At 37.0% G+C, this 14,325-nt stretch overlaps 1 protein-coding gene across 1 annotated transcript in view; it reads left to right on the top strand.

Annotated features, from left to right (window-relative positions):
* tenm2b (teneurin transmembrane protein 2b) overlaps nt 1-14,325 on the top strand; it is a gene marked incomplete at its 5' end in the record, with an annotated part of 110,635 nt that overhangs the window by 17,991 nt on the left and 78,319 nt on the right. The window contains 2 exons of the mRNA XM_079585960.1: nt 928-1,137; nt 13,791-14,016. Of these exons, the coding sequence (XP_079442086.1) occupies nt 928-1,137; nt 13,791-14,016 (436 nt within the window). The remainder of the gene's footprint in view (nt 1-927; nt 1,138-13,790; nt 14,017-14,325) is intronic.

Below are 14,325 nucleotides of genomic sequence, written 5' to 3'. Positions count from 1 at the left end.
TATTCAAAAGGTTACATGCCCTTCTTTCTCAATATTCCCAGTCTCCTTGAGCACCAATAGCTATGTTTCCATCCATCTATTTGTATGTGCATTTTGGGATATCGCATAAAAAATAAAAAAAACTGGATGGAAACGGCAAAATGCGCATAAGTTCTAAAAATGCACATAAGAAACTTATGCGCTCAATTGAGTCGGATAAACTTTTGTTCTATATGGAAACACATTTATTGAATAAATTCCTCAATGCACATCAAAGAAGACGTGACTTTGCGATGGGACTACATATGAACAAACCAGCGGACCGATCTCTGAAATGCTGTTTTGGTCTGTCATCAAAGTGGTTCAGTGTACGGTAATAACCTCCCAGAACTGGACAACACAATCTGCCTCCAAAGCAAGAGAACTTTATTGCATTTCATCTGTGCTCTCTGAAGCGCAAATCATTTATTATATACAAAATTATTTTGTACAGTGTCTTCTCCTACTGCAGCAACTTCCATTTTTCTTACTGATATTAAGCGCCAGTTCATCAGGAAGTGACAATTTTGTTTTCTTCGGCTCACTGGAAGGAAACAGTGTTTTATTCGATATTCCATATTATTCGATATTATTCGATTTTGCGCACAAGGTAAATTCACAACTGTGGGTGGAAACATAGCTAATGTCTGTTCGTAGCGTCTTTCAGCAATTGACACACACACACACACACACACACACACACACACACACACACACACACACGGCTGCCAGCAGTCATTAGTATTGAAGGAGAGACAAACCAAGGGTATCTAAATTTTTTAAATATAACTGAAATGGAGAAAAAAAAAACTTGTGATTCACTTTCAGTTCAAACAGCACCAACTTCACTCCATAATGTAACACACTTTTCCCACTGTGTGTGTGTGTGTGTGTGTGTGTCCCCTTCAGGTCGCCCCCTCCCTCCCACGCCTTCATCCAGCCTGCTTCCCCCAGCCCCTCCTCCCCCCTCCGCCCCCCTGCACCAGGCCGCCATCTCCATCAGGGAGTGTCAGATGCCCCTTTTGGACAACGGCTCATCCCATGCCATACTGGACCCCCCTCCTGACGACGAGTTCTCCCCCAACTCCTACCTGCTCCGTGCACAGCCCCCCACCATCGGTAAGAGCGTCTGCGCTGCCGCATTCTCCATCTTATCCAGCACCCTACCGTCATCATCAAAATCAACACTGCGACTCTGAAGCGTCCTGTACAAGGCTGTCCCGTTGCCATAACCCAGATTTTAGGAATAGGGTGTAAATTAGATTAGGGTTATTATTATCCCGTTCTTTAAAGGCAAGCTACAACTGTGTTCATAATACATTTAACTTCTATTATGGAATGTATTTCCAACTAAAACAGAACCAGAAATCAAAAGGGATTGTACGGTAAATGAAAACTAAGCAATGATATTATCATGCAGTATTGATTTTGGTAAAATGACAGCAGTCCTTTCAGAGGGTGAAGAGTCCTTTCTTTTTTTTCTTTTTTTACATTTTGAAATATGAAAAACATTTTTCTTTCAAAATGAAATGATTGTTCATGCACAACTGAGCCAGGGACTATAATAAAAAAATAATTTAAAAAATCAGATTCTTTAAGAATCTGTTGAATTAGTTGTATTATCTAGATATCTGTATTTATAAATCGGATGTCATGTTTACAAAAGTAAACGTACATTTACCTCAAATTAAATGTATTCATATAACTGTACACAAAATAATTAACACTACCAATGCTGGATGGAAAAATTTATCATTTCATAAAAATACAAAAATAATTTCTAAATGTCTCTTCGATTTCAAAGGTTTCATGCTCCCTGCAGCTAATAATTAATTGTACACACACACTGTGTTTAGCACAAACCGTGTTATTCTCGTTAAAGGTGCAGTCTCGGTCGTATCTTTTGTTACCTTGCACAGTTTGTGCTCATTTTTTAAAAGGATGAGGTCAAACTTTCGGTGTTTGCATTTGCACTCAGCATTATTTCCCCCTGCTGTTAGAGAGCCTATCAGAACACAACCATTTTTGGGGGGTCAGAACCGTTCAGCTGAGAGCAATGGGTCAGGTGAACTCTTTGCTTGTTTTGATCACAAATATTTAAGCGCTTGGTTCATATTATAATTTACACTCATCCAACAGTTGTAAAATTATAAATAACAAATATATCAATAATTGAGTACAAATATATTTGGCATTTTGTCAATATATTTTTGTTCACATTTTGTCAACAACATTTTGTAATATGCTCTATCATAAAAAGCATGGGCATTTGGCACAGGTGTGTGTTCATGTAAACGGGTGCTGTGTTTGAGTGCGTCACGGGAACGAGATCTGAGGCGATTCTAGCCTGACACCCTCGGCCCGCAGCGGCGCTTTTGCTCTGTCTCCCAATCTCTCTCTTTACCGCTTTCTCTTTCTCTCTCCATACGCTTGTACTGACAGTCCTCCTGTTTTCCGTAACCTCTTGACCTAAAACATAATCCTGCTTGAATTGTTAAACTTGGATGAAAGAAACCCTACTGTTTTCTCTGATAACCTTCTTGTCATTTTTGCCTAAAATATTTCATTTTGAAAAAAAAAAATTACATTACTAATAATAGATTTAGCATATTAATAGCTAAATCTATTATTAGTAATGTATTTTTTTTTCCTCCAAAAATCAACAAAAAATGGCCTTGACTTTTGTGAAATCTTAACTTAATTGTGAAAATTTTTGCTTTGCATTTCTTAAAATAAAAATGACATTGATAGCATTGATAACATTAGCAATGTTATTATTTGAATATAAAATCACACTTTTTTATTGTGTGTGTGTGTGTGTGTGTGTGTGTGTGTGTGTGTGTGTGTGTGTGTGTGTGTGTGTGTGTGTGTGTGTGTGTGTGTGATAAATGCTATAAAGCTTTATTTAAATACATTTCAGAGTATTAATTATATATTTTTTATTTACCTGTGCATTCAAAGTCATTTGTTTAGAACATAACAAATCATTCATGCAGACACCTATACTAGATGTAGTATTGTAGTTTCAAAGGTCTGTGTTTCTGGTGTGTGTGTTTTTTTATTTTTTTATTTTTTATTATAAAATCATTATATTATTTCACAAAAATCCAATGTTGTTGTTGTTGTTGTTTTTTGCCCCCAAATGTTTATTTATTATAATATAATACCACATAAATGGTATGTAATAATCATGCATATATTTATCTTGCATATATCCATACAAAAAGTGATTTTGATGCACAACCATCAATACTGGTTGTCATATATAATAATGAATTGGCTGTAATAAAAATGCTATTGTATCTGGCAAAATTTCTATGATGCATAATGTCCAATGGTACAGATGAATAATTTGTTTAATTTGTATACCTAGCACTGAAAATTAGTGAAATAAATAAGTCATAAAATTCTCTGATATTGTTCAATACTGATATGTTGTATTGGGGTTTTTTTTACCCATAGTTTATCTATGCATATACAGTATGTGTGAGAAACGGCAAATCATTTCACACTAATGCAGTGTGTGTGTGTGTGTGTGTGTGTGTGTGTGTGTGTGTGTGTGTGTGTGTGTGTGTGTGTGTGTGTGTGTGTGTGTGTGTGTGTGTGTGTGTGTGTGTGTGTGTGACTGTACTACTTTTTGCTCAGTAGTAACTGTGTATACATTACACATTTTACATTCAAAACCTTTTGTCCTGTGTGTGTTTAACCCATTGTACTCTAATCTGTTGTGATACATTTAGTAGATACTTTACTGGCATGATCAGAGCAACTGGATTTTTAGAATAATGCTTTATAATTATATTCAAATAATTGTTACATCTGGGCAATTAATCAAATAGCGTGAGATTGTAATTATTTACCACATGAATATGATAATATTAGTCTTTTTTTTTTTTTCTACACAGAAAATATTTTATTAAATTGTATAATGTATTGAATCAGATTGAAAAAAAAAATGTTCACTGCTTTCTCTTCTTCATACCTAATGAAACCTGACTCAGGGTCATGGGAAATATATATTGCGTTCTACACAACCTAGCAAACAAACAAGTGTCTGTTTAATTGAATTATGAAGGCTGTGATGATTCCAGTTAAAATATATTAACATCAAGCTTTGACACCTTTTTAAGTTAAGAGTGTTAATTAACTATGAGTCTTTCAACACTCTTTGAAAACATGCAGAATGAGAAAAACCTTTGATATTTATATCAGTCGTTTTTTTTATCAGTCAGCATAGCAGAAATAATACGGATCATATCTGCAGCGGCTTCTGAAATGGGTCATCATTTTAGAGAAGTGAAATTATAGGCCTATCTTTGCTAAGAAAGGTGGGATTATATACCACAGATGTTTGCTTTTTATATTCAGTAATCCTTTCATAATGAAGGTTCATTACATGACAGTTATATTACTCCTGTGTGCATGTGAAACACTTGCAGACATTTAATATACAGGCCATCAAGAACTGTTTTATTCCTCCACTGAAAACTTAAACCACGGTCAGCTCTAAGAATGCGTGAATTATCACAATTCGTCATGAGTCTACAGGAAACAGCATTATCTCTGTGCTGAATATTCATTTGGTAGATATGATAGCTGCAACATTGTTTTTCATGTTTTAGATGATAACTATTTATGATGGTTGATTTGTAAAAAAAAAACTTACAATTATAACTTAAAATTATAATTTTCTCTTGTATGTTTTGCAACAATATAGAAACTTTTGCAAATAAAGTAGCTTTTTAATTATCATATAATTATTAATAGTATTAACTAGTATGATGGTTACACATCAAAACAACTTTTTCTTGCATATTAAAGTTAAATCAAATATATTCCTGGGTGTTAAAAATTGTGTTTTTATTCATGCAAAATTCAAGCAAATATATCAAATATACTGCATGCATAATACAATAAAAAAATTTAAAAAAAAGTGCATATATTTTATTTAGCTTGCATATATGCATGGTTTTGATGCGCAACCGTCATACTAGTTCTTAATATTAATAATTTAATTATAATGAATTGGCTGTAATAAAAATGCTATTGTATCTAAAATTTCTATGATGCATAATGTTCAATGGTACAGATTAATAATTTTGTCATTTTTATACCTAGCACTGAAAATGAGTGAAATGAAATGAATAAATCAATAAGCCATACAAGTTTCTGTCTAGGCCTAATACTGATATACTGTATATAAAAAAACCTGATATTGGTCAATACTGATATATTGTATCAGCACGGCTTCACCCCTGAAGCAAGAGTCATTGGTATGCACTGATGTTCTTCTCCTCGGCGTGTGTGTGTGTGTGTGTGTGTGTGTGTGTGTGTGTGTGTGTGTGTGTGTGTGTGTGTGTGTGTGTGTGTGTGTGTGTGTGTGTGTGTGTGCTGCAGTGAGACGGGTCGCGCTCATCCTCACGGGCGAGGTGTGCTCGGGAACCAGAGCTTAACCTGCGTCTGGGAGACCTGTCTTGTCAGTTCACTTGCTCTTTTTCCCTTCCCTCTCTCCCTCAATCGCCCTCCTCCCTCCACCGCCAGTTTCGTTCCTCTCTGTCCTTCCTTCCTCTGTCATCCTCTCCATTTCGAGTCATCCTGTTCACCCAGTTTTCAGCCCTCTGTGCGGCTCGACACTCGCTGCTCCTGGAAAGAGCTTCGCTCTTAGCGTGCTAATGCCGCTGATAAATTATTCATATATGGTTTCTGTGTTGTGCTTTTTTTTGTTGCTATTTCTGGAGTGTCTTGACTGTGGGAAAAAAATGTATAATAAGGAAATTGGTGGAGGTTTGTGTTATGACTTGAATGTTTGAGTTCTCCTTTCTCGGCTGTGAGACAAATAAAGCGGTTTCATTTGTGTCAGTCAAGCATCTGAATAAATTGTATATTCGGCGACCTAAACATTAGTGGTATAATGAATGTAGCCTAATTGCGATGCATTCGTGAACGTGTTGAGGATGCGTTTGGGTGACATTTGTAATCAGAGTAGGATGTTATTACTCCCTAATTAGTGGAGGCAAGTGTCTGAGACTGACCAAACAATGTGTTCAGAATAGCGATGAACTTTCTTTCTCTCTTTCACTCACTTATATTATTACATATATTTTTAAACGAATTAAAAAAAATAATTACTGTTTTTAAACAGTTTCTCTGAACAGTTCCTCCATCAGTCATTGGTCAGGCTGAACTATATCTCCACCTCAAACACACACTATTGGCTAAGCTACAGTGTTAGGCTTAATTGGATAGCGATAATGAATATGAAATTGAACACACTTTTGGGGGAAATTAAAAGGACAGTTCACCCAAAAATGAAGATATTGTGAAGAATGTTGCTAACTAAACAGTTTTGCTGACCTTTTTTTTTATTTTTTTATTTTTTACAATATTTAAAAGTAAGAAGAAGAAAAAAATTCATTCAGGTTTAGAACGAGATGAGGGTGAGTAAATTATGACAAAATTATATTTTTAGGTCAACTATCCCTTAACTACTAAATGTATATTATAGCTGTTAATTAAACTGGAAGAGGAGAACGTATTTTCAATATCTAAAAAGGACACATTTCAGATTTAAATCCTAGAGCTAAGATGGAGAAGAAGGAAAAAGGCCAGCTGGTGTCCAGCACCGAGCTATTTTTGTCCATTCTGGATTCTCAGTTCTTCAATAACACAGGAGGGAGACATCAGCTGATCTCACTGTATCTCTCTGCACGCAGATTTGACTTTTATTGAGAATAAAACCGCTTGATATGTCAAGACAGTGTATTGTATTTAAAATTAATAATTAATTGGTCAGAAAGTGTGGGAACACTGCCACTGTAGATGTATTAGTGGGAAAGACGTTACACTTCACACGTGAGAGCTTGAGAACTTGTTATTAAAGGTTATTGATAGGCACAAAGTCAGTTTTGTTGTTTATGCTTGTCAAACTAATGTACGGTCACGGTCATGATGCTCATCCTGTCACAATTGAGCAGTTTTATAATTTTTGATATAAGATTTTATATTGCACATATACATTTTTACATGTTTTTATACAGATATTTTATACAGGCATCAGCCTGACTGATAATTCAAAATAATTGCATGTTTTTGGTTTTTGTGTCTATCGTTGATGAAGTTACTGTCATTTGTTAAATATGAACATAATTACAGTGTAATTTGATAAAGACTACTGTTCAAACATTTGGGGTCGTAAGATTGTTAAATGTTTTTTGAGATTTTGACATCTTACTGCTCATCAACGCTGCATTTATTTGATAAAAAATACAGTAATAACTGTAATACTGTAAAATATTATTACAATTGATATTTAAATAAAATATAAATTTAATATATTAAAATGTAATTTATTCCTGACTGAGGTCAAAGCTGGTTTTTCAGCATCATTACCCCAGTTTCAGTGTCACATGATCCATCAGAAATCCTTAGAATATGCTGATTTAATGCTCAAAGAAACATGTCTTATTATTAGCAATGTTGAAATCAGCTGTGCTGCTTAATATTTTTGGGGAAACCATGATACATTTTTGTTATATTTTTTGGATTCTTTGACGAGTAGAAAGATTAAAGAAACAGCATTTATTTGAAATATATAAAAAAATAAATCTTTTGTAACACATTTGATTAATTTAATGCATATCTTCTGAATAAAAGAAAATCTTATTGATCCCAATGGAGAGGACCTTCTGTTGGGCTTGTTCAGACGGTGACAATCCAATGGTCTGAAGAAGAACGATTCAGTGGAATTGGCGTTCAGTGGCGCTTTATAAAGGCAGAGCGCCAACCTCTATTCACACACTTGAATGCCGTTACAACGACTGTTTTCTTTCCTTTTTTTTTTGCTGATCTTCCGCGCCCCTGCAGTACCTGTGTGCCCAACACCCCCCGGAGGGCGCGCCCCACTCTTGGAGAACCACTGCAGTTGGGCAATGTTTTTGGCTCAGCTCCAAAGGCAGTGTGTGCTGTAACTGTAGTGCTCAGTTCCAAATGAACTACAGTTGCACTTATTTTTGTATGTTTTGTAATTACTGTTTCATATATTAGTTCTGTGTCCACATGTTCTGTGTTCATACCTTCAAATGAAAGTGTGAACATGTTGTTGACAAGTACTCCCACTCAGTAGACCTCTGAAATATTGCTGGTTGTCATATACCGTCTAGCCAGATCTGTCGAGCGAGGGGAAGAAAAAAACGTCGGTTGGTGCGTGGAGAATTAGTCTGAGGATGGATGAAAGACAGAAGGTGGTTGGCCACCAATCATGACACCTCATAGCTCTCTCCTTTTCTTTCTCTTTCCCTCTCTTTTTGTAAACACTCAACTCTATAGCACAGAGCTCAATTACCCCCGCTCTGTCTCCAGGCTCCTCCTGCCACATTTAGATTGTGTCTTTTATCATTCCAAATTGACATTTATGCTTTTACTCCTATTGTTTTTCCACCGTTCCCACCGCTCATGTTGGGCAATTTATTTTAATCCCTGTCATGGCATGGCCTATAGCCTAGCAAAGCTTGGCTGCAGTAATTTTACCATTGCCATGCGCTGGAAACAAGAAGCTGCCACGCAGAGCTGTTGTCCCATGTCTCTTCCTCCATTCCTCCGCCTGTCTCACCAGCACCAGCTCATTTCTTCTGGCCCGTTCACTCTCTCGCATCTGTCTTTCTCTTACTGTTTCTTTTTACACTCTTTTTTACTAATGATGTAGCTCAAGTTAAAGCTGGCGTATTTTTTTCAATGCTAAAATTGTTCATATACCAACTTAATGTGCAAAGACAACTATAAATCAAGTAATTATACTAAATAAATAGAAATGACAACAAAATTATAAATATTAAAAATAATAATAATCCTGACAAAGCAGTTTCGACCAATGGCATGAGTTTGGGCTGAGACTGTTCAACAGCAGACCTAAAATATTTTTGAAAATGGTCCAAACCTAATTGTTACATTTTAATTAGCATATTATACAGATACTTTTCTTGTCCCTGGTTCAGTAAAAGTAAACAAGGAAGCAAGGTAGATATCATCTTGAACTTTCTATTCTCTCTCTCTCTCTTTATCTCTCTCTCTCTCTCTCTCTCTCTCTCTCTCTCTCTCTCTCTCTTTCTCTCTCTCTCTCTCTCTCTCTCTCTCTCTCTCACACACACTCACTCACTGTGTGTGTGTGTGTGTGTGTGTGTGTGTGTGTGTGTGTGTGTGTGTGTGTGTGTGTGTGTGTGTGTGTGTGTGTGTCTGGGGCGTGGCAAGAGACACACTTTCTATATTATTTAGCTTGATTTCCGCCCGTCGCTCATGTAGCCAGACAGAGGAAGCTGGAAAGAAATTACACTTTCCACTATATCTTAATAGCAGTTTCTCATTTATATGCCTTGAATGTAAATGTGTCTTTTTGTTTTCTTTTGTAGAGAAGGACAGGCTGGCAGGAAGAGCAGGAAGTTTCAAATCAGGCGAATAGGCCTTTTCTGAGCCCACATAGTGTCGCTTTCCCTGTGTTGCTTGTCGACTATTTTGTCTGCCTCCGCCGTTCGCTCGCTGAATCAAAACTCAATTATTCATAAACACTGCTAAATGGTTAAGAACGGAAAGCGGAGGGAGAAAGAGAAAACAGCCTTGTGAAAAGAGAGAGTGATGGAGGCTGGTAGGAAATAAATGAATGTCACTAGTGGAGGACAGAATAGCTTCACAGCTGTTTCGTGTCCCACTAAATCAAGGTTTTATGAAGCTCGTGTTGAAGCGGAAGTTTTGACAGGGAACGAGCTGCAGCAGAGCAGAATCTGTGACCTTGTGTCATGAAAGGGTTTCTTTCTCAGCCCCAAATAAAGCCATTTTACTTCATTTTAACAGAATCAATCCAGGGTGAAATTTTGGTATTTTCTTTATTGCGAGAAAAGAAGAACCACCTTGACTGTTTTTTGTCCCAGTGCTTTAGGTTTAGAATAATGTTTTTTTTTTAACAAATAATTGGTGCTGATAGGAGCTATCGTTATTGGCAAAAGTTTGTATTTTAATGTTTATTTTAATTTATTTAATTTTATTTAATTAAAAATAGTAAATGATATAAATCTGTAACATGTGTAATACACAATACTATTATAAAATAACATGAAAAAAGACTTGAGTTTTCATTCATATCATTCATTTAAAAAATAAAAATTCCTTTATTGCGACAGGATATTATAGACAGGGGTGCACATAACTTTTTCAGTGAGTTACTCAGATGAGGACCAGGAGATGGTGTTTGGTACTCACCCCATATGTAGCGTGGCCACAGCTGTCAATCATGACGTCACATTTCCGTTTTTATAGCATAAAATAACTAACTAAAACCAAACTTATTAAAAAAAAATAAACGAACACTTAAATTTACATCAGCGTGAAAAGAACGACCTAAAATGATAGAAAACACCTTTGGAAAAAATTTATTTGAAGTGTTATTTGATTGTTCAGATATATTTATTTGTATAAATTAAATATAATTAATCCTTATTAAAGATATTAAAGAGCAGTGAATTTTCTCTTTTTATTTTGTTGTTTCAATATTAAGTGTACAGAAGGCATTAGGTTTATTACGCACTGTCACTTTAAGAGTGTGCAGATCCAATTGCACTGATGCACGGTACGTTCTGTAAAGACATAACCGACTGTGTTTACGTGAATACTCTCCAAAACGGACATTTAGACATAATGTTGTGTGTATTTGTCCATTCAGACGCGAAAGAGAGCTCGGTTCAGTCCTTGCGCGCTGTGTCTATGTGCGGGACTGCACGCTTCGGGTCGTGTGTGTGTGTGTGTTCGCACAGAAAAAAATACAGAATAAAGCTGTCTTTCGCATCGTCACTCTTATTCAGATCTATCCATACGTCTGCTCTTCTCTTTCTCCCAGACGTTTACATTTTTTAACGATTTGAGACATGCATGCCGACTCGGTAGATCAGCACGTTACAATTCAAATGTGCGCATCTTCCACAAACGCAAATCAGTTCTGACTGGATCACTTCCCCAATCGTCCCTCCCTTACATTTCCGTCTAGTTTTTATTCGCCATAGTGGTCGTCATTTAAAACAAGGTTTTTATTTAGTTATCGTCTCGTTTTCATCTGTGAAAAAATTAAATTAACACTGCCTAGGTTGCATTTTGGCGACAGTACGCAAAGGCGCGTAGTAACACAAGTGGCATTACGCATTCCTGATTTTTGTCGCGCATGCGTACCTGCGTACCAGTTATGTGCACCCCTGATTATAGAGTAGACAGGAAGTGGGAGAGTGAGGGGGACAGAATCAGACAAGGTCCGTAAGCCGTGACTCCGGCATATTATCAATCTGTTATTTATATAGTTTCGCCCTTTAGTTATACTGTATGTATCAGGCAGAATCCACTATTGGTCGACCTCTTGTCCACTTGTTTATGTTCAATTAAGTTGCCATATCATCCGTTGGAGGAAAGTCCCAGACAGAAAGTTCATAGCTACACACCCTGGCAATCAATATCTGTTTCCACAGGCGTCTTCAACGACCCCCTGTCTTCTGCCTCCTGCTCGGGTACGACGTGCACATTACAGTGAGAGATTTTGTATTTAAGCTCTTTCCCGTAACTCTGTGCTAATATCAGTAGTCGCCTGTAATCTCTGCATTACTGTACTGACTTTAGCGCCGTTCTCTGGCTGTGCACCGTGAGCTCCACATTCGGTATAATGGAGGCGCCAGGAGCGGCCCATTGTCCCTCTGTGATTGCAGCGCTTCACACTGAGACCCCTGGCGAGGCGTTCTCTCGCATGCGAACGAGAAGAAAATCCCACCAGCGCCCTCCTTCATTTGGCCATTGAAGGCCACTGTCACAGGCTCCCATTCACAGGGCGCTTCTTCTGCGCCTGTCGCATCAATTTCCTCCGACTACGCCAGGTCCCCTTGAAAAAACAAAACAAAGAATGAGGCCTCGGTTGTGGCAGCGCTTTGAGCCCATAAAAGCACTAGTTCCTCCATGCTTTTGTTCCAGTGTGTGGAGAGTGGCCTGGCTGGTTTTGATGGCCATGTCATCAGGCGATAATCCAGTGTTTTGAGCACCATTGTTGGAGCCGGAGAGTTCCTCCAGAGTTCCTCTGGTGCTGTAAGCTGAGAGAGCAGGGCTTTGTGCCCGGCCGGGTTTTGTCGCGCTCCGTTTTTAGAGCGCTCTGACACACTGCATGTAGAGAGATTACACAGCCCTGGCCCTCAGACCGTAGCCGATCTCCCGTTGGTCTAAAATCCTCTTTCATCTCGGAACCTCTTCTTAAGGGACACAAAGGCACTTTTGAATCCCCTGCTTTCCCCTCTTTTCACAGGCTCCTGGAGGAATTTGCTTCCGTTTGACCTCATGCGCGGATGTCGGGAGGTGCGGCGGAGGGTGTGAAATGCGCATTATCATATTCGCTGTGTTATTTGCAACCGTTACGTCGAAGAAAAACAAATAAAGGTGGAATATGTGACAGAAATAAACCCAGGCCTTTTGTGGTAGTTCATGTGGATAATTGATTTTTTACATTTGACACTCAGGAATGGAGACTCATCTGTTAAACCTCTAGACACGCTTGACTGCACTATTTGTTCAGAGACTGTCAAGTGGGGCAAATATTTTCATTTATGTGCTGTGAGAAATCTTACCTTCCAATGTATCCCAGTTGTTAACAGGCTGAGATAATCACACATTTTTATTTCATAAGTTAAATGAACACCTATACGTACATGCCTAAATCATAAAACACTGCAGGCTATTTTTATTATTATTGTAAAGTCGCGTAATTATGAAGGTTTTGTTTAATAATTTAGGTTATATTGTATTTGTTATATTATATTATACATTACATTATGTTATATTTTAACATAATGTAATGTATTATGTTAGATTGTTATATGAAATAATAGTCATATGAACATGAAATAATAGTCAGAAAAAAATCTATTTAAAAAAAGGAACAATAATAAGAGAGCAAAAATAAGCAAGTTGGTGACATTTAAATTAGCACAAAGTAAGATGACATTCTGCTAGCTTGTCATGTAAATCAATGAGATCTTTATAAAAGAATAGCAGACTACTTAAATAAAGTGCATATAAATATCAGTTGTCATGCTGCATCTCTTAATAATATGTCTAATATGATATTTAAATGCGTAGTTTTATGATCAGATGCGTAGTTTCTATGATCAAAGCTCTATAGTCATTCATCAATGTACAAAGATGTACAAATAAACATTCCTCAAAAGCCTGATGTATCATATTTAATTTATTGTCAGAATAAATGTTCTAGTAAATGTTCATCTCATATTATAATAATATCAAAAAAATCTTACTTTTACTTTCTAAAAATCAGTGAAGATTTCACAGCCAAAAATAAATAAATGTTTTTGTAGCAAGCATGTCAGGAGCTAGAAGGCAATACAAATTTTTGTAGTTTTCATACAGAGAATTCAATCTAATAGAAATCCAGGCTTGTTTTATTTTTCCTCCTAGCAATAGATTTTATCAAAGTCTTCTTTTTGTGTCTGCTTATCTTATTATCCATAATTGATCCTTCTCTCAGTTGCAAAATGTCTAGCATTTCACCTCTCCTCCTTTGGGTTACAATCATTTCACGCATGGCTAGCGAACAGTAAACAGATTACAGCTGCATTGAATCAAAGTAACCTAAATAACTTGATGTTCTGAATCTGTGGTCTGAAAACATTTTACAGACAGCATCCTATGAGGCAACATAAAGGAAGAGATGTTCTGTGATTAATCTCTCTTCTCTCTCTCTCTTTCAGGTGCGTCCGGTCATCACAGTCAGACCTCCCTTCGACCTCCTCTGCCTCCCCCGCACAACCACCACCAGTCATCGGCTAATTCCCTCAATCGCAATAACCATGCCAGCCGGCGGAACCTGCAGAGCCACGCACCTACCGCGGCCCTGGCAGATGGACCCTCCACCCCTGAATCCGTCCAGCTCCAGGACAGTTGGGCTCTCAACAGCAGTGTCCCGCTGGAGACACGGTTAGTTTCACAGATACACCAAAAGATACCTGCTAGGGTTCCTCAGATTCCTTTTTCAGAAAACTACAGAGATATTATCCATTTTTATTGGCTGCATTATCATGATGTGTGATGCGGATAAACATACTTTCTAGTTGTCATTATAGTCATTAATGATCTTTTACCCATGTGTTATGTTCTAATAAAGGGAATGGTGTTATCATATTTGTTTTGTTTTTTATCTGCATATAATAGAAAATTCTATAATAAAATGATATTATTAAGATTATATAAAAATAAATAAATTATAATTAATTATAAAACTGAATT

This window comes from Phoxinus phoxinus, assembly GCF_949152265.1.
Source record: "Phoxinus phoxinus genome assembly, chromosome: 17".
Classification (NCBI taxonomy): Eukaryota; Metazoa; Chordata; class Actinopteri; order Cypriniformes; family Leuciscidae; genus Phoxinus; species Phoxinus phoxinus.
Note: the sequence above shows the minus strand (reverse complement) of the source record. Positions and strands in the feature narration are given on the sequence as shown.